Below are 19,537 nucleotides of genomic sequence, written 5' to 3'. Positions count from 1 at the left end.
GTAGTTGGCATTCGTCATTCTAAAAGGAAAACCGAGAGACCTTGAACTGGGTATTGAAATTGAAGGTATGTTACGGTGCACACACCAAACAAAGCCGGATATTTTAACACCCCTTTGCTTCATTCCAGTCGGCCACGTTGTTGTGAAAATACTCTTGTATGGGAACGATCAGGAAGATTTGTCCTTGGGCCACTTTTGCCTTTTGTAACAATCTTAGTTCAATGTTTAAACATTAATATTAGATTTTATGTAGATGCAACGCCAGCGGTCGTGGCTTTGCAGCAGTTCTTTCTTTCTTCTTTTCTTCTTGTCGCCGAGTGGGAGATATTGTAGCTGTCGGTGATACCCACTGCCGCCGACCCCGCCGTATGAATAGGAAGCTGGCATGAACCGTTTTTCCCACTTGGTGTGAGGCCCTGCAGGCGGGTTGGCCTTCAAGGTTAATGTGGTGTATTTTTGACTAAGAAAGTATTAATCAGATGCAAATATGCACCCTCCTGAACACTGGCGCTCTCTGTCAGTGATCCGAGTAGGAAAACACTTCTCCTTGTGAGACACTCCTGCATTACACGGCCACCGCTGTGTAATGCAGGAGGCCAGGCGGACGGACACGGGCCCAGAGATTATATACCGCAACACGTGCGGCTGCACTTGCTTTTCAAAGTTAACGATACAACCTGGCAGAGTTACTTTTACAAACACCATCCCCAAATACTGCCAGAGGCTGATGGACATGTTCTTAAAGCATGGTTGTTTCCTTCAGCCAGCACTCTGCCAGAGGAATAATAACAGAAAAGTGGCCATCACTCTGCTTTTCAGCTCACACTCTCAAATGGCAGAAATGACAGGCCTGCTTCGGCTCTAGCTGGAGAAACTCGGCTGTAATGTGTGCAGCCACTCAGACCCCCACCACAGCCATTCTCCTCCCACTAAGAGGGTAGGGAGGCAAGTTCAGGTGACCCTCTTTTTAAAGCTCTTCTTTTGAGCGTGGTCTCTTTTTTTTTTTCTCTCTCTCTCTCTTTGGGGGAAAGTGGAAAAATCATTTGTCTCCCTGACCGGCAACCCGAGTGAGGAGGAAAGTTTGACCCGGTGGCAAAGAATTGTCCGTGTTCTGCTCGTGATCGATACTGTTCTAATGTCTGATGCTTGTTCTCTGGCCTGCAGCAAATACACTGTGGCACGCACACACACACTCACACACACACACACACACACACACACAGACACACACTGACGAACAAGTGTACTGGCTGTTGCTTTTTCACTATCCTTCCTTTCCCCCTGGTAGCTTGCGTCTAAAAATTTTGCCTCACTTGAAGAAAATTGAAAATGTGGAACATTTAGCAGAAGGGTTATCTTGTAACCAATTGCACACAAGAACCAGAAGACGGCTTCCCGAGGCTGCAGAGTTATTTTCAGCGGAAAATAAGTAACAGAAGGACGCAGAAAATCTATATGATTAATTGCGAGTCACGTTTTTTCTTCTTTTTTCTTTTTCTAATGCTAAAATGACACATAAAGCACAATTATTAAAACTGACACTCAGAGAGCAAAAACCTCTGAGCAAGTCTCCGAAACTCATCTAAACACATTATCTGATTTGCACCCAATTTGCAATTCAACGTGACACTTTTTGCAACACACTGCACACGCCCCCCACCCCCACCTTGGGACCCACACCTCACAAATGTGTCCGTAAATGAACGTTCTTGAGTACATCCATTATCACCTCATATAGCCCTTTCAAAGACATTTGATAAATCACCACTTTGTGTTATGCATGTGTTATTGAAAACATATACACAAGTTAAATACTTTTAAATTAGACCAAATAAATGCATCTCCATCTTTTTATCTCTCATCACTAAAACAAAATGTAAGATTAGATTCAATGTTATTCTGGCGGCTACAATCATCAAAACAATGCGAACTTTCAGGCTCCCTCAAGTGGCTCAAAAGTGTACAGCGGAAATATAAATGTGAGACTACGGAAAATATTCAGCAAATTTATTTGCCGACCCTGACAAAATCTCCTGCGACCCACCTGTGGGTCCCAACCCAGTCTTTGGAAAACGACTGCTCTACATAAGACACAGGAATCTGACCACATAGCACCTGACCAAACACCTGATTGATTGATTGATTGATTGATTGATTGATTGATTGTCGACTCATCACACAATATTATTGCGCAATAAAAAAAAGACCACAGGGGAGTTTCTGTTTATACCAATAATGGAACCAAGCATGTAATTCATGCTTCCATTATTTGTACGACTTTATACTCGATGTCTTGTGATTCAAGATATATATATATAAATATATATATATATATAAATATATATATATATATATATATATATATATATTTATTTGTATATATATATATATATATATATATTCAACTTGTGAACCTATTTTGTGTAAAGCTAAACGGGATGTGATTTGTGTGGGTGGGCTCACTGAAAAGAAAGAAGAAACATTTCCATAAAATATTCATATAGCAGCAGTTGGCCTGTGGCTCCCCGGCCTCACACTCTGTCTGAGGGGTGAATGTGCCATCAGAGGTCCCGGCAGGATACACACACATTTAAAACGCAGCAGGCTCAGATTGTCAGTAAATGTGTCTTTCATCACATGCACGTGCATATTTTTTTTCTTCTTCTCCTCATAAACGCACCTGCACCTTTGGCCGAGCGTGTGTGCTGTGATTCATTTCACTGTGTCCTATTCACATGGTGTTCACATTTTCAACATACTTTAAGGGCCTCTGCTTTATTTCATGCGTCCTGACTCGTCAGTCCTTATTGTTCTGCGTGTATGTTGCTGATTTTATGTCCAGCGCATGTATTTGTTCTAAGGGGAGACACTACAGGCAAAACTAATTTGGGCTATTTTGCTTCCATTATAGCGTGTATTCATTCAGACAAGTGGAAAGAAAAAGATCAGAAATACACATACAGGCGTAGAAAATGCCTCATTTGTACATTTAAAGGAAACATGAAGTAAGAAAAATAAGGTCTCATGGAGATGTCTATGAGTTGATTTCTTTAACCATATTTTTACCTGCATGGTGCAGATTGAAGGACTGCACATCCAGTGGTTTCTTCTCTCACACCTGCTCATGTAAAGTGTGGTGTGACAACGAATGTGATTCCTTACGGTTTGATTCAGTTTTTCGTTTGACTCCATCCTCACTTCTTTATTTTGGCAACAATCTCAACACTTAAATGCTGTGTAAGGAATATTAAAGCATGTGAAGGGCGAACCTCAACTCAAGGTTACGCAGTACTTTACTTCAGTATTACCATTTGATGCCAATCCTTCATAGCACAGAAGGACAAAAGTCAGACTTTTTACTCAGCAGATTTGTTTATTTGTTCATTTATATAAGATCCTCATTAGCACACCGGTGTGAGTGCTGGTCTTCCTGGGGTTCCAACATGCAGATAAATGCATATATCACACCTTCTGGGATTGGGACATACACGATAATATAAAGATTACAAAGAAAATTATTCAATAAAAAATTTTAATAACTCTGAAACGCAAAACAATTATATATATCATTCCCTTTTTTCCCTGTGAAAGGTTTTTTTCAGTTTTTTTGGGAGTATTTCCTGATCCAATGTGAGGTCCTGGGACAGGGATGTCGTATGTCTACAGATTGTAAAGCCCTCTGAGAAAAATTTTTAATTTGTGATTCTGGGCTGTACAAAATAAACTGAATTGAATTTATATATATATATATATATATATATATATATATATATATATATATATATATATATATATATATATATATATATATTCCCGACAATTGGGTTTGAGTACAGCAGATTGAGTAGATTAAAGATTCAACATATAATAATAAGACACTCACAGCAACCCTGTTCCCATACATCTAAACAGTAGCGTATTTTCTCCCAGATTACTGTCACAGTTTGAAACACAAAAAAACATGTGGTTCATATCGTAAATTGAAACAAATTAAATTAACCAGGTATTAAAAATAAATACCTGGTGAAAAAAGGATCCTGGTTTGGCATAAAATGACAAAATTGCAACAAAAACAGCTGCGTCCCGAGTGTTTCTTTTTAGTTTTTAAACTTTCGTGCATTTAATCACTTTTATTGTGATATTTTAAATGCAGGACTGAAATTGAGTGTTTCTATACTGCAACGTTAACTGAAAGCAAAGATTTTTTGTTATTGGCCCAAATACTTTGCTGCATTGAGAGCTACTAACATCAGAAGGGTCCATTTGGGGCCCCCGGACCTGTCCCCCTGTAGATCCCCTACATAAGCCCACCCGTGAGGAGGCAGGAGATAAGTGTAGCCTTTCGCTGCATCCTCCTCTTACTCGGCTCCCACAGTCTGGCAGTATAGGCATATATTAAAAACATTTTTTGACGCAGCTGTGGCAAACTGGCCTGGCTAATGCATATGTGATCACTGTAATTTCTCCGGTAGCTGAAATCATTCACTGCCACAAAAGACGCGGAAAGTTCAGCTGAACAAGGATTGGCAAGTTACAGTGTTAACATGTGCTATTGTGCTCTGAAATTAGGCTGCATCGGAAAGTTAAAAGCTTTTGTTAAATGCCAAACACAACTGTCTGAGTACAAAAATGAAAAAAGATGGAGGAAATGGTAAAACTTATATTTCTATTTGCTCCCCATGCTTGGAGTAACCTTTTCTAAATGCCTTTTCTTTTTTTATAGAGGTTTGATCAAGTCCACGAATTTGCTCTATACTTTTCATCCAGATGTCCTTTAATGCAAATGCTCTTTTAGATATTATAGTTTGTTATAATGATAATGACAATAATGGCAATTTTACACTCTGTTCAGCTCCATTATTGACTGTTCCAAAACAGGGCGTTGGAGGGCCCCTTCTTCTTCTTCTTCTTCTTCTTCTTCTTCTTCTTCTTCTTCTTCTTCTTCTTCTTCTTCTTCCATGCTTGCAGCACTGCACATAATTATTCCCCTTGCACCCTTAATTTCCACACTGAGTTTTCAAGTAACTCCATTGTGTGGTTTAAAGGGCGATAGTTCCAAAGGCGCACAGCTAAGAGCGACATGTTGGTGTTGTGTCACCCATGGAGGAAACAGGCGTGGGGGGGAGCGGGAAGAATGGGCACGGTGTCCACTTTAGAAGGTGCAAAAAGGTGCAGAAGGATGAAAAAATATTCTTTCATAAGCACTGTGTCTTCTGGCAAAAAAAACAAAACACATCAAATCCATCCGATGTAGAGACTCTCCTACTTCGTGGGCCAGTGCTAAAAGCTGAGGTTTTTTTTTTTTTATTTTTGAAATACTTTTTGTTATGGCACGCAAACACCATTTGTGTGCGCACACACACACACGTACGCGCACAAGAACACACACATCTTGAAGCGCTGGCTTAATCAGGTATAGTTGAAAAGGAAAATACCATTAGATTTTAAAGTGGATAATTTCACATCTTTCCCTTCATTCATTTCTCCATTTTTCTTTTCAAACTGGCCTTTTATGCCCACTGCGTGTTCTTTTATAGGAAATTACAACATTCAAACCAATTTCTTTGGTCAGGGATAATTGCACAAAGAACCATTAGCAGTCTTCCAAGACCAGCGCACTGCGAACATTTCTTTCTTTCTTTGCATAAGCCGTCCGCAAGAACGCGACTCATAAGGAAGAGGATAATCATAATTTAATTATCCGTCGTTATTTGGGAGGGGGGAACGCAGGTCACTCCGGGCAGTGGCGGATTTAGCATATTGGGGGCCCAAGGTGAAGGTATGTATGGGGCCCCCCCATCCGATCTTTAAAAGAGAACGCAAAAAAAAATGTACCGACTGAATGGTGGATAGGCAGGTAAAGCTAATCTACAGGGAAGTAAAGGTTGGAGAGGAAAAAAAAAAACTTCACCTTTAAACCCTGCATACTTTACTTTAAAATTAAGATGGAAAGCAGAGAACACACAAAGTGTAGCACTACACAAACTAATAGTCACGATGGAACCGAACAGAGAATAAAGTTTCAGATAATACCTGTCTTTGCCAAAATGCCAGGAAAACCAGCAATGTTTAATGTGTGTGTGTGTGTGTGTGTGTGTGTGTGTGTGTGTGTGTGTGAGTGAGTGAGTGAGTGAGTGAGTGAGTGAGTAAGAGATTGTTCTCCACATCACACGCTTCTGACACTTTCTTACAGGTCTTCACACCAACATGATGCGCAGATGTAGGAGCTGTACCTGTAAAATAATAATGATAGTAATAATAAAAAACATTGTCACCAACTAACAATATGGTCTATGAACAAAATTAGCTTCTTTCTTCTATCGTGAACTGAGAGGATAACAAAAAACAACAGCAGTCCATCATTGGGATTAAGAAATATGATTTTTTGTATTGTTAAATGATTACCTTCTCTCTTTTGTGTCTGTCCCTTCCTTTCTCTCCCTCATGTTTCTCTTCCTCCGTATGCCTGTTTTTACTCTCTCTTCCTTTCCTCCTTTTTCTGCTTTTCTCCTGTTCTTTTTTATGACTGTGTTAGAGTGCTGAGTGTTCCATCTGTTTTTATCTCTGTCCCTTACTCTCGTCCTCCCTCTCTTCCTCCTTATGCATTTGTTTTGTCTTTATCATCATGTTCATACCAATCTTACTCTAGTTCTGCTAATAGCCCTGGGCTAGGGCTATTAGCCCCGTGCTAGGGCTATTAGCAGAACTAGGCAGTTGACTCACCAAAGCCCCATCATCGACATCATCGTTGTCAACATCGTCAATAACACTGTGGGTGACGGTGGGCGGTCCTCTTCATCGTCTTGGGTAACGTCGTTATCCTCACCTAGCGCCACTTCACAGCTAGCTACTGCTGTAGTGGCGTGTTCAACGCTGTAGGTGTTCCTTCCTGTATCCCCAGTAGCCGTAAAAAGTGTGTAATCTTTGGCAGCGTTTCTAAATATTTATCGGCGTCTTTTCTTTTTTTTCTTTTAATTGAGCCGCTTGGATAACTTCGTTTCATTTTTGCTTTTATTCTTGTCTTCTGAATCGTCTCTGTGTAATTTCCAGTCCTCCTGTCACTGTGTTTATCTTTCGCGCCGCGCACCGTTACGGACTAGTCCATTTCATGGTGAAAGTAGGGCGTGTAGGGACACGACAGATAACCATGAACTGGACATTTTTTAACTACTACTTCAACGTTTCAACGTATTTCTTAAGAATGTGAATACAATTGACCATGCTTTTGAAGCGTTCATGATGATAAGGGGCTTTTTATTTTCTTTTTTTCTTTTTGAGGTTGGTTGGGGGCGCCCCTACTACGACCACTGGTAGGGGGCCCCAAGCAGCCGCCTACCTATGCCTCTATGTTAAGACCGCCTATGACTCCGGGTTCACTTATGCTACACGCTGTGATAAACAAATCAAATACACAAAATAGGCTAAACAAACAAGGCAGTTATATATATACACTGTCGGCACGGTGGCAAAAGGGGCTTTGGGATTTCTCCGCCAATTCCGTCGAGGCCATTGCGGTCACGTTCAAAGTTTTTGGCGGAACACTTGTGCTCCTCGTCCTCCACTGATCAGTAAATTGTCACTTTGGTTCAATCCGCACGGGCGTACGTTTGACCCACGTGTGGTCACACCTTAAGGTTGCTTAGAATTGTACCGCGTAATATGTGCCACTGGGATGATCAGTAAATATAATTATAGCATATATAGTTTTAACCTCACAAGCATGTGTCGTAAAATGCTATGTAACTGTTTGCAGTTGAAAATGAGGGTGACATCTGATTGGCTACAGATAGGTCTATATTGAAAAAAACGCATTTGCAAATCCAACCATGGCAGGAACCCACACAGACACGTGGAGCAATCCACAAACAAATGCAGTGCGATCGACAAATAAATACATACAAATCCACAAACAAATAGAAGAATCCACATAGAAATGCAGAAATGTATTTTTCTTTTACATTTATATAAATCCTAATTCATTTATGTGTGCATTGTAATGTATTTGTGAATCGTTCTGCGTGCATTTGTGAGTCTAATTTATTTGTAAATACTTCTGTGTTCATTTGTAAATCGAACATATTTAAGAATTGTTCCGTGCGCATTTGTGAATCTTTGTGTTTGCATTTGTGAGTCTCTCTGTGTGCATTTGCAATTATTGAGTCAGATCTGACCCCATATATTATCACTGTGTGTGGTTTTTGTGACCTTTTTCTGCCGCCAGTATCCCAAAATCCATTCGATTATTTAATTCAACTGCTAAAGGGTGCAATGCCACTTGTCACCTGGGGAGGATGTGGTGGCGCTGTTTAAAAAAGGCTCCGAGCTGCTACACTCTTCTTCTTCTTCTTCTGCGTTTCCTTCCCCGGCTCACCACAACAAACACAGTGGCTCTCAGACTCATACACACTCGAGGCAAGTCGGATACTTGGAGACACGTGATAGTGTAACGGTATCTCTTGTACTACGCGACACAACGTTCAATGAAAGCCGGGCATGTCCCGTAGGAGTTAGTTAACGACCCGGTAGCTAGCTGTAACTTGTCCTTGCTAACAGCTGAAGTTGGAGAACCCTGAGAGCTTACAAGTAACAACAAGTAAGTAGCTGCTGGCCGTGTCAAAAGTCTGATGTTGTTATTATCGGTAGCTGCTCTTTGTTGTCGAGCTGGCTGAGCCGGTGACACACGTCACGGACCAGGATCTGAGCCGTGCAGCTGGATCCGAGTCAAAGCAGACTTAACGTCAGATATAGTCCTCCTATCTCGGCTGTGCGACTATTGTACTGAGTATTTTAGTGTTCATGTTCCTTTATACCCACACGTAGCTCCAGAGAAGGCAGGTATACTCTTGTATTGTGTTATTGAGCTATTTAAAGTCCGAGACGATCATCGGGGTTCATCTCTGTACTGGAACGAACGAAAGCTGCTGTCACGTTGCATTGTGGGAATTGTATGATCGAGTCTTTTAGCAATTAGCAGCAACCAAATGTAGGTAAAATATGCAAGTGGCTGCGAGATTTGTTTCACTCACCAGCTGGAAAAACATTGAAATCTATTGAGTACCTGCGAGATTTCGGAATCCACCAGCTACAGTTGCAGGTGTAAAAAAATAATGAAAAAAGCAACATACCAATAACTTGTGTGTTCTTTGTCTCCCCTCTGGCTTTCTGTAGAAAACACAGGTAACAGGATTGCACTTGTGATGTAGTTGTTTCACAGTACTGGCCGCCCATCTTGACGAAGAGGAGGGGTCTGAGATCGTTCTCTAATCGCAGCGATGGACGATGACACCCCGACCCTGAAGCCCCGACGCATCCAAAATCAAAACGTGGTCCATCGCCTTGAGAGGCGGAGGATCTGTTCGGGCCGACCCGGAGCTCACTGGTACAGGGTGCGGTGCTTCCACCAGAACCTTTTCCCCAACTTCACTGTGGTCAACGTGGAGAAGCCCCCCTGCTTCCTCAGGAAGTTCTCGCCAGATGGACGCTGTTTTATCGCCTTCTCTTCTGACCAGACGTCTCTGGAGGTAAGAGACGTTCATTTAGGGGGCGCTTTGCCCTCTCAACATTGGCGCTAGACTCCTTTTTAAAACCCCATATTGTGTAATTATTAACTGTCAAAAAGCAACATGCCCAGACTGGATTAGACTTGGTCCATCAAACTACCCAATATACACAGAGACAAAGATGTGAGGAAAATCCCAATGTTCTTCCTCCAGATATATGAATATCAAGGCTGCCAAGCGGCCCAGGATCTGCTGCGAGGTCAAGAGGGAGAAACTCTTCTAACGGCCAATGACCAGCGTTCCCTCAACATCCGAGGCCGCCTGTTTGAGCGCTTCTTCTCCTTGCTCCACGTCACTAACGTGGCCTCGAACGGGGAACACCTCAACCGGGAGTGCAGCCTCTTCACAGACGACTGCCGCTATGTCATTGTTGGGTCGGCTGTGTACGTCCCAGAGGAGCCGCCTCCTTACTTCTTTGAGGTAGGAACGCCGCCACACACGCAAAAGTACAAGGAAATGAAACAAATAAATAAATAAAAACTACAAATTTGCTTCTATAGTTTGGCTCAGACCGCCACTTTCATCCATATCTCCTCCCCTACCAGGTGTATCGCAACAACGAATCGGTGACTCCCAACCCTCGCTCTCCCTTAGAAGACTACTCCCTCCACATTATCGACCTCCATACTGGCAGACTGTGTGACACCAGGTCCTTTAAGTGTGACAAGATCATCCTATCTCACAACCAGGGCCTCTACCTCTACAGGAACATCCTGGCTGTGCTGTCGGTCCAGCAGCAGACCATACATGTGTTTCAGGTAAGCGCATTTACAATTTAAAATGTAAATCTTTGACGCATGTTGCACTTCTAGCTTCACGCCAGTGAGTGATGTTAAAGGGGGGGTGTTTTGACGTCTATAAAAGGTAGAGCACTTTCTGAGAGTTAATAATTTGGCTGTGGGCAGACCTTTAACATACTTAAAGCTCGGTATGTCCCGATCAAGTTTTCTTTTGCTCCTGTTTCGAGTCCTGATCCGGTATTTGTATTTTACAAGTCAATACAGTTGCACAGTGCAATATTCAAGTGCATTCAAGTTGGTAAACACAATAAAATAGATATGCTTGACAATGGAATGGATCTGCATGTTGTCTTTAATGTCTTTTTATATTTATCCTGTTATTTGTACATTTAAATGTATGTACGACAAGAGCGTACGTGTAACCGGAGTCAAATTCCATGTATGTGCACACATACATGGCCAATGAAGCTGATTCTGATTCTGATTACATTGCATTAAAAAAGCCTGCATCCAAGATGGTCATTAATGTTTTTTTATTAATTCTTTTGCAAAATATCAAAGTATAAAATGGCAAACCCACTACTCTTTCTGAATGTTTCTGTCTCGAGGGAATTTCTCCCACGACTTTAAAACTGTGAAGTGCAGCTAAATCAGTAAAATAACATAAAATAAACAATCTGACACTTGGTCATAGCTGTGGGCGGGGCTCGGCCCGTGCTCGCACACATGAAGCTCAGCGAAGTGAAGGAGAGACGACAGCAGAGAGGCAGCGGGGAGCACTCGTTTGTTGCATTGCTTTGCATGAAAGCTTCACAAGTAAAACATCTGTGACAGCCGACGCAGAACGAAGGATCAGATCGTGCTGCGTCTATATATTATTTAATTTTTTTTCCTCACTCATCTCTCTATTTTTAACAACCCCTCCAAGGTCACTCCAGAGGGAACGTTTCTAGATGTAAGGACGATTGGGCGGTTCTGTTACGAGGACGACCTCTTGACTCTCTCAGCAGTTTACACTGAGGCCCAGGCCGAGAGTCAGCCGGGCTTCCCCCGCCTCTACACTGACAAAACCATCAACTCCCTCAAGCACAGGCTACTGGTCTACCTCTGGAGGAGGGCCGAGCAGGACGGCAGCGCCACCGCTAAGAGGAGGTAGACAACCTTACTCGCATTCTCTCAGTGGATTAAAAAAAAAGGTCACTTACTCTAATCCATCTATGTGTTTGCCTCTTACTTGTTGATCCTATTCACCCATTAGTCACAGTAGAAGCCATGGCGTTATTATTGACACTTCATTTAGAAATCCTTGTGTCTTGTATCTTTGATGTGTCTGAGCTGAATTGCCTTGTCAGTGCAGGTCTGAAGAAGAGGGGCGAGCAGCAGCGTTGCAAAGCAACCTTTTTTATTTTGCTAGTTTGTTAAAGTATGTGGATTAAATGATTCATTCATCCATTATTCAGTTAAACCAGGGAGAAAGAATTAAGAATGCCGCCAACAATTGAAATGCAATTTTGAAATTACGGCAACAATTGAAATGCGATTTTCGCACACAAGGAAACAAGAACGCAGTCATTGGGTTGTTGTGTGTCTTTGCTGTTGCATGACTGATGTTTGAGTTGGATGTAATGAATAAATGAAAAGGGGATTCACAGAGCAGGAAAAGGAGACTGACAGCTCTCTCCAAAATTGACGCTCTGCTGAGTGTTTTTGATGGTTATTTATTACTGCGTTAGAACATAACTGCCACGACATTATCAGTAAATATATGTACCGTGTATGTATGTATGTATGTATGTATGTATGTATAAGATAATATAAGATAATCCTTTATTAGTATGTATGTATATATGTGTATATGTATGTGTGTATATATATATATATATATATATATATATATATATATATATATGCTGGGCAAAGATGAACACATTTAATCGCATGATTTTTCTGTTCTTCAATTAATGGCATTATGCGCAAAATTCAATAATGAATTAAAAACTAGTGTATTACACGCTTTTACTTTAATGTTATCAGAACAATATAACAGGCACTCTGGGAGCAACAGCAAGTTAACATACAGAATATAAATCTTTTTTATTTCTTGTTTCTTCTGAACAGGTACCAGAAGAAACATTAGTCTTTTATCAGGGAACAGCATTACAGTGTATGTTCAGTAGTTAGGGTCCCTGTTAGAGTGACGTTAAGTGGTTGAGCACAAAAGAAAGTACACAGGTGTAATTTACTGTGCAGGGACCTTTTAGTCTGTAAAGCCTGTGGATTTCCTTTGGAGAATCTCAGTCAAAGAAAGATAAATGCAGGTTGAGCAGTCACCCACAGAGAGTTTAAGTGGACCACAACCGTTCTGCATTTGTTCAGGACATTGTCAAACGCACTGCAATCATATTTCTTGCACTACTAAGTGTGCTGACTTTATTTTATCCACTGCTGTGCAACATGAATACAATGTTCCGCACACGTTTCTGCAACATGTCTGTCTTCTGTTGTCATGACAGTCAAAGCATGTGAATTTAGCTCACAGTTCATCACTATAATGAACTGTGACTCTGAGATAACTGTGTTACCCAGCGATGTCCAGTCATCTCCAGTGAGAGCAACAGTTGGTGCACGTTGTAGCGCCGCCATCTTTGTAGTCCGCTCCGTTTCATACACATCAACGGTGCGTCTTGAGGCTCGTACGCGCCGTCTTTCATTGTGATTCTATGGACGCTCCTCAGACCGTCATCTTCCACGACAGGAATCGGCCTGCAGTCCGTTGCTCTCCACATGGCCGTGGCGTTTGTTCATTTGTCTTGCGTTGGTTTGTTGACAGTTCTCCCGCACGCCGCATCCAAAGTAGTCTGACGAAGTTTCGCTTTAAGACGTACTTCATACTCGTGGTACTCCGGTGATGAGAACTCCAGTTTGCAGTGTTTACAAATAACTTTGCTTTTATCAACTACGGCGTCTGGTAGAGATTTAAAATGAAAACGTCCATTTAAAAGTACCTTTGTCCATGTTCTCGGTCAATGTGTGCAGCAGCGTTAAGCCCCTCCCAATGCAAACAAAATAATGCTGTTAAAGCATGATTTTTTGTAGTTATTTGAGTTACCGTTGCCTTTCTGTCACCTCTACCCACTCTGCCCATTCTCCTCTGACCTCTGACATCAACAAGGCACTTTTCCGCTCACTGGATATTTTCTCTTTTTCAGACTATTCTCTGTAAACCCTAGAGATGCTCTTCAGTCGATCAAGAACCATTTCCATAATGTACTGATGCTCATTTGGTGATTTTTTTTTTAGTTCAGCCTGCTCTTGGTTTTGTCCTCAGATTCTTCCAGTTTTTTGATCAACTGAGGAGGTTGAGGATGTGGAAGATGCAGCTGTTGGATGAGCATCACCTCTTCATTAAATACACCAGCGAGGATGTGGTCACACTCAGAGTAACCGATCCCTCGCAGGTAATAACACATACATACATACATGTATGTGTGTGTGTATATATATATATATATATATATATATATATATATATATATATATATATATATATGAATGAATGATTTCCTCCCAGTGTTCTCTTTGTTACTTTCCCCTGCTTCTCTTGGGTCTTTTGTGCTGCATTGCAGGGATTCCTCTTTCAGGTCTCCAAGGAAACGTTTATCTTACAGATTCTCTTCAGTCCTGTTACTCATTCACATCGGCACTAAATGTAGTAACTAACAGGTCTAATTAATGTATGTTTTTTTTTTTTTTGTTTACGGGAAATATTCCTTGCAGAGCAGCTATTTTTTTTTGTCTCACCAATGAAGTATATATAAATAATCTCATTCCTTATAAAACATACGTAGAAGCCAAATGCCTGAAATGTTTTGTTCCACTGTAACAACCATCTCTCCATTCCTGGCTGTCCTCGGTGTGCAATCTTTTCTTTGAATCTTCACCCACTCCCTCTTCTCCCACAGCCGTCGTTCTTCGTCGTGTACAACATGGTGTCCACAGAGGTGCTGGCCGTCTTTGAGAACACCTCTGACCAGCTGCTGGAGCTTTTTGAGAATTTCTGCGACCTGTTCAGAAACGCCACGCTGCACAGCCAGGCCGTCCAGTTCCCCTGCTCCGCTTCCTCCAACAACTATGCCCGGCAGGTCCAAAGAAGGTATTGAGAGGAGAAATGCCACGTGTGCGGTCGGATTTTATATTATTGAATTCAAATGCCAAATATATTTCTACAAATTACAACAACAAAAAAAGTTTGTCAGTTTGAACGTAACTGTGCTGGCCAACGGCTGGGTCCAAGGAGTCTTTTCTGAATGAAAAAAAAAGAAAAGAACTGAACTGGTGTGCAGCCAAATGTCAGGGAGGATTTGAAGAAGGCGGTTAGGAAGGGATGCGGATCAGCGGCGATTGTCTGCAGGAGGTGGAAGTTTTAGGACTTAATCTAGATATAGAAGAGAGACTTTAAGACTGTCGGCATGGCTGGAGGAGCCGTGATTGAATTCGGTGGTTCGACTCGCCAACGTAGGTGACAAAACCCTCCGTGGAAGGTGAAGGAGGGAGGACCAGACAAAGGGGGGAGGGGTGTGAGGGAAGATAAAGGGTAGTTTGAGCGAGGCAAAGGGCTTTCAAATTGAATTTTAGAGTGGTGGAGAAATTGAAAGCTGGCAAGCACATTCGGCAAACCAGATTTTCAACATTTACAGCTGGCTTGTGCGAGCCCAGTTCACTCGGGCCTGCAGGTCTGCATGTGTGCAGCACTAAACACTGCAAGAGGAAAGGCTGAAACTCACGGCTGAGAGTTGAACGTGTGCAGTGAGACATTGGATTATAATTTAGCCAGGTATGTTTTGAAAGAAATTGCTCGGAATAAACAGAAAGGCTCGTTTTGGAAACTAGGCACACCACTCCTTTTCTGATCCTCAAACCAAACCAAGAAGAGTACCACAAAGACAACACTGCTCCTGTTGCTGCTTAATGTCGTTGTGCTGACCTCCCCACCCCCCCCTGTTTCCCTGTGCCTCAGGTTTAAGGACACCATAGTGAACGCCAAATACGGCGGGCACACCGAGGCGGTGCGTCGGCTGCTGGGTCAGCTGCCCATCAGCGCCCAGTCCTACAGCAGCAGCCCTTACCTCGACCTCTCCCTCTTCAGTTATGACGACAAGTGGGTGTCGGTAATGGAGAGGCCCAAGACCTGCGGAGATCACCCCATCAGGTACGGGCCTGCGGCAAGGCCAGCACACGCACACGCACACGCACACGCACACGCACACACCTTCTAAACACATAAGACTGCATGTCGATGCGTAATGAATAATGTGAACTTGTCTGGGCGGTACGGCCTAAAAAAAAAAATGTAGTCACTGTAATTTTGTAGTATGGACGATAACGGTAAATATCACTGTATATTGTTTTTTCCTGAAGTGTCAATATAGATGCTTCTGAAGAGGTAAAGCACCGGTTTAGCAATTGCATGGCATAATTTCAACCATCACAAAGTCAATGTAAACCTCCCAAAAATGTTAAATGTTATCTTTTTACAATTGTCATTGATTGTTTATTTGCAAAAAACGCGTAATAAAAAGCAAATGCATTATTGCAGTGTTTTATTTAAATAGTTACTTTGATTGTTGGCATTAGTATTATCTATAATGGGCTGCTCATGTCCTTTTAAACTACTGTATGCCTGACTACATCTGCATCTCTTACTATGCCTTTTATACCCTCCACCCCTAGTGAGATCACCATTCCTTATTGGCTATTTTAGAATTTAGCGGTAATGTATCTATAAAAAAAAAATATTTAAAAAAAGGTGAAACAGCAGATGCATTCGAATACTTAATTGGGCGGCCATTACCATGGCAACAGTTGAAGCCCTTACCATTGAACTAACACATTTCTCAGTGTGTGTGCTGTATTGACCGAAAAAAAGTGTCATTCTCCTGGTCGTGGACATGTGCCGGCAGTGTACAGGTCCTACATGTACCAGGATGCATTGAGACAAGCTTCTGTCCTCACCGGCCATGTCCTCCTGCTCGACATACCGGCTCAGCCAAAAACACTGCAATGTATCCACTAAAACATAGCTAGTTTGCAACACAAGCAAAGAGAACAAGGAAGTTCAATTTGAGTTTCATATGGAGCTCACACACTCTTTTAAAAAAAAAAATATATATATATATATATATATATATATATATATATATATATATAATTGTATAATTTGGATGGACAATTTTTGGTATTCAGGAATATCTATTTTTTGCAATGTTCATATAACCGAACAAGGTGATTAATCTAGAATAATGTTCACATTGATCTGTGATGTAAAAAAACAATAATTAGTAGTGGCAGCGTTATGCCGCTCTTACCCGGATAAGATATGGCATTCTGCCTTTTGGCTGTGGGAACTGGACACCTCCATTCAGTCTCGTAGGTGGACAGTGTGTTGTTTTATATTCTCCTGTTGCTGTTGTTTATCATGATCTTTGTGTTCAGCCTAAACAACATATGTCTGCCAGACATCCCAGATGACTGTAGATTACAGCATATGTTTACAAGACATAGCTCACGTCAGGTTTTGTTGGAGGCTTCTTATCTCAGAGCGTTTGATTTTGTTAAGTTGTGTTGGTTGCCTTTCCTTTTTTTTCTATTGTCCACTCATTCTTTCAAAAGACCGCACCAAGTGAAGGATTTAACGGCACTATTTTCTCTCCACTCCCCCTCGCCCACCAGGTTTTACGCACGGGACTCGGGCCTGCTGAAGTTCAAGATCCAAGCCGGCCTGCTGGGACGGCCGGTGAATCACGCCGTGCGCCGCCTGGTCGCCTTCACCTTCCACCCCTTTGAGCCCTTTGCCATCTCCGTGCAGCGCACAAACGCCGAGTACGTGGTCAACTTCCACATGAGGCACGTCTGCGCATGAGGAGCTTGTGTTTGTGTGCAGACAAACGCCACACACACACATACACATTCTTTTTTTCTACCGTGCACCGAAAAGCTGCACATTCATATCAGAATTGCTTGTCCAGTTGGTCCAGGACCAGCCGTCCAGCAAACTTTCTTTTTTCTCACATGGATGGGGAAAGAGTTAATTTTTTATTATATTGTTTTTACACGCTTTTACGTATTACCACTTGTATATATTTTATGCCAATAAAACTGTCTACATTTTGCTCTTTGTTGGTATATATATATTTATATTATTATTATTATTGTTTGCTGTTCAGAAAATGGAAGGTAGATGTGTTTTTTTGCATTTCAGTGTATGCAGTTAATTATTCACTTTTTTTATTGTATTATTATTTGTAGCTCTCATGAGAGTACTTTAATACTAGACAGGGTAAAGCTTGGCGTACTGCGTTTGTGAGCTTGTGAATGAGCAGGCGTGACCTTTTAAAAAAAAATCTGGAAATCGACTGTCGTGCAGCAGATGCAGTTCTTTTCCCCATCATACCTCGCCTGTAACCTATCTAATAATCTATTTCCTAATGAGCAGTAGTTCTCAACATGCCGCTTCTGTAACGAAGCTGTAACGCATACAAAAGAGCAGCCAAGACTAAGTGTAAGTGTCACCATATTGAATTTAAATAGCGATCCCTGCAGTCTGTTCTCCTGCAGCATATAGCGTCCTATTTCATCTATATCGGAGGTCCTTCTGTGTTGCGGGCCAAAGCGCGGAGACATCTGTTTCGCTCAAATGTGTTAAGAAAAACACGCAAACACGCGCAGATAATCTGCAGATATGCAAATGGCCTAAAAACACTCCCCACTCCTGACATGAATGTGAGGTCGGCGGTATCGCAAAAAAAAAAGGGTGAAGCGCACACAGCTGCAAGAGGTCATGGTGGTATGGAGAGCAGGTGCTGAGGGATTAAGTGTTCTCCTAGCCTCTGGTTACACACTGCAGTGGACCTGGGAGCCGTGTGCATGTGTGTGTGGGAGAGACAGACTGACGGGGGTTCAAGGTAGAGACTGAAGAAGGTGTTTACAGATGGAGAGATGACACAATTGGTGGGAGTCTTGAGGGGATCGATGCGCCGGGAGTGCAGCGGCTGTATTATGGCACTTTTAGTTTTTGCACAAGCAAAGTAAATACTAGCTCACCGATTGAGGTTTAAGGAGGCTGTGTTATGTCATTGTCATTATGGCGTGTTTGTGTAACGTGAGACAGCATGCTGTGATAAATCAACTAATTACAGGAAGCACACACAGCAGGCACAGACAGACAGACAGACAGACAGACGGGACAGTCTCCTCTTATACGTCTGTCTGTCGGTCTGTCCGCCTCCTCTTGGGCTGAAAGATTGCCTGTGGGAGATGTGCAGGGGTGTGTCCTGAGAGTGCTTCCCCCTCTTGTGTTCAAGAGTCAGTTTTTTTTGTTGCTTCAATACACATTGATATTTGTACCCAATCCAACGTTGCTATATATCTTTTCAGTTTCTGCACTAAATGTAAGCCTTATGTCTAAAGTAAACAATCATCAGCTATTTAATTTCCTCCCAAATGTTTAAAAGCCAAAAAGGAAGCAGGGCACAGTGGAGTTAGAGTCTGCTGGAGTCTTCAACGCAAACAAGGATAATACATCACCACATGAACCCAGAGGCTCCCAGTACTTAGTGCAATAACAAATATGTCATAGCTGTCTTATTCTTAAGAATCAGGTAAACCCAGAGCCTTCTCCTTGACCTTGGTTGCTACGGAAACATAACCACTCTCTGCTTGGTAACCAATTCTTTTCTAATTGCTGTTGTCTTGGCAACAGCGCAACCAATGTAATCCAAAAAAGGCCACAATCCTAAGTGTTTCCTGTTGCAGTGCTCGCCTTCTCGGAGCAGTCCCTTAGCGCACGCACGCACGTCTGATCATTTAGACAACGGTCGCCACCAAAAATACAAAATAAACGTGTTTCAGCGTGTGAGGTTTGGGCTTTTTTTTTTTTGAGGACACAGGTTGCAGGGTTGCCACTGAAATACTCAGATATATAGTAACGGCAATAATGGATCTGCGATGTAAAACACTTCTTTTTAAAATTATATTTCATTTTTATTATTTGTTCTGAGCGTTCATGTCTCGCAGTGGTTGGGAAAAAAAGGGATGTTTGATTCTCCTGCTGCGTCACAAAATATCACGAAATAAGCACTCATAAACCTTTAGTTCCAGTTATATTCTTTCGAGTGTCGTGCAGTCATTCCCAAACAGAGGTACTTGTACACAGAAGGGATTGTAGAGTAAATAAGAAAG

At 42.0% G+C, this 19,537-nt stretch overlaps 1 protein-coding gene across 2 annotated transcripts; it reads left to right on the top strand.

Annotated features, from left to right (window-relative positions):
• The first annotated feature begins 8,362 nt into the window (after nucleotides 1-8,362).
• det1 (DET1 partner of COP1 E3 ubiquitin ligase) lies at nucleotides 8,363-17,469 on the top strand. Of its 2 annotated transcripts, none has more exons than XM_034535959.1 (9): nucleotides 8,363-8,593; nucleotides 9,204-9,521; nucleotides 9,714-9,980; nucleotides 10,106-10,318; nucleotides 11,229-11,452; nucleotides 13,629-13,758; nucleotides 14,263-14,453; nucleotides 15,318-15,509; nucleotides 17,030-17,469. In XM_034535959.1, exons 2-9 carry the CDS (start codon nucleotides 9,273-9,275, stop codon nucleotides 17,217-17,219), a joined length of 1,656 nt encoding a protein of 551 aa, XP_034391850.1. In that variant the 5' UTR covers nucleotides 8,363-8,593; nucleotides 9,204-9,272; the 3' UTR covers nucleotides 17,220-17,469. The 2 variants fall into 2 exon arrangements, with proteins under 2 accessions (XP_034391850.1, XP_034391849.1); XM_034535958.1 differs by having other exon boundaries at nucleotides 9,169-9,521.
• Nucleotides 17,470-19,537: the final 2,068 nt, after the last annotated feature.

This window comes from Cyclopterus lumpus, chromosome 6, assembly GCF_009769545.1.
Source record: "Cyclopterus lumpus isolate fCycLum1 chromosome 6, fCycLum1.pri, whole genome shotgun sequence".
Lineage (NCBI taxonomy): Eukaryota > Metazoa > Chordata > Actinopteri > Perciformes > Cyclopteridae > Cyclopterus > Cyclopterus lumpus.
The sequence above is the reverse complement of the archived record's forward strand: the minus strand, read 5'-3'. Positions and strand labels throughout refer to the sequence as shown.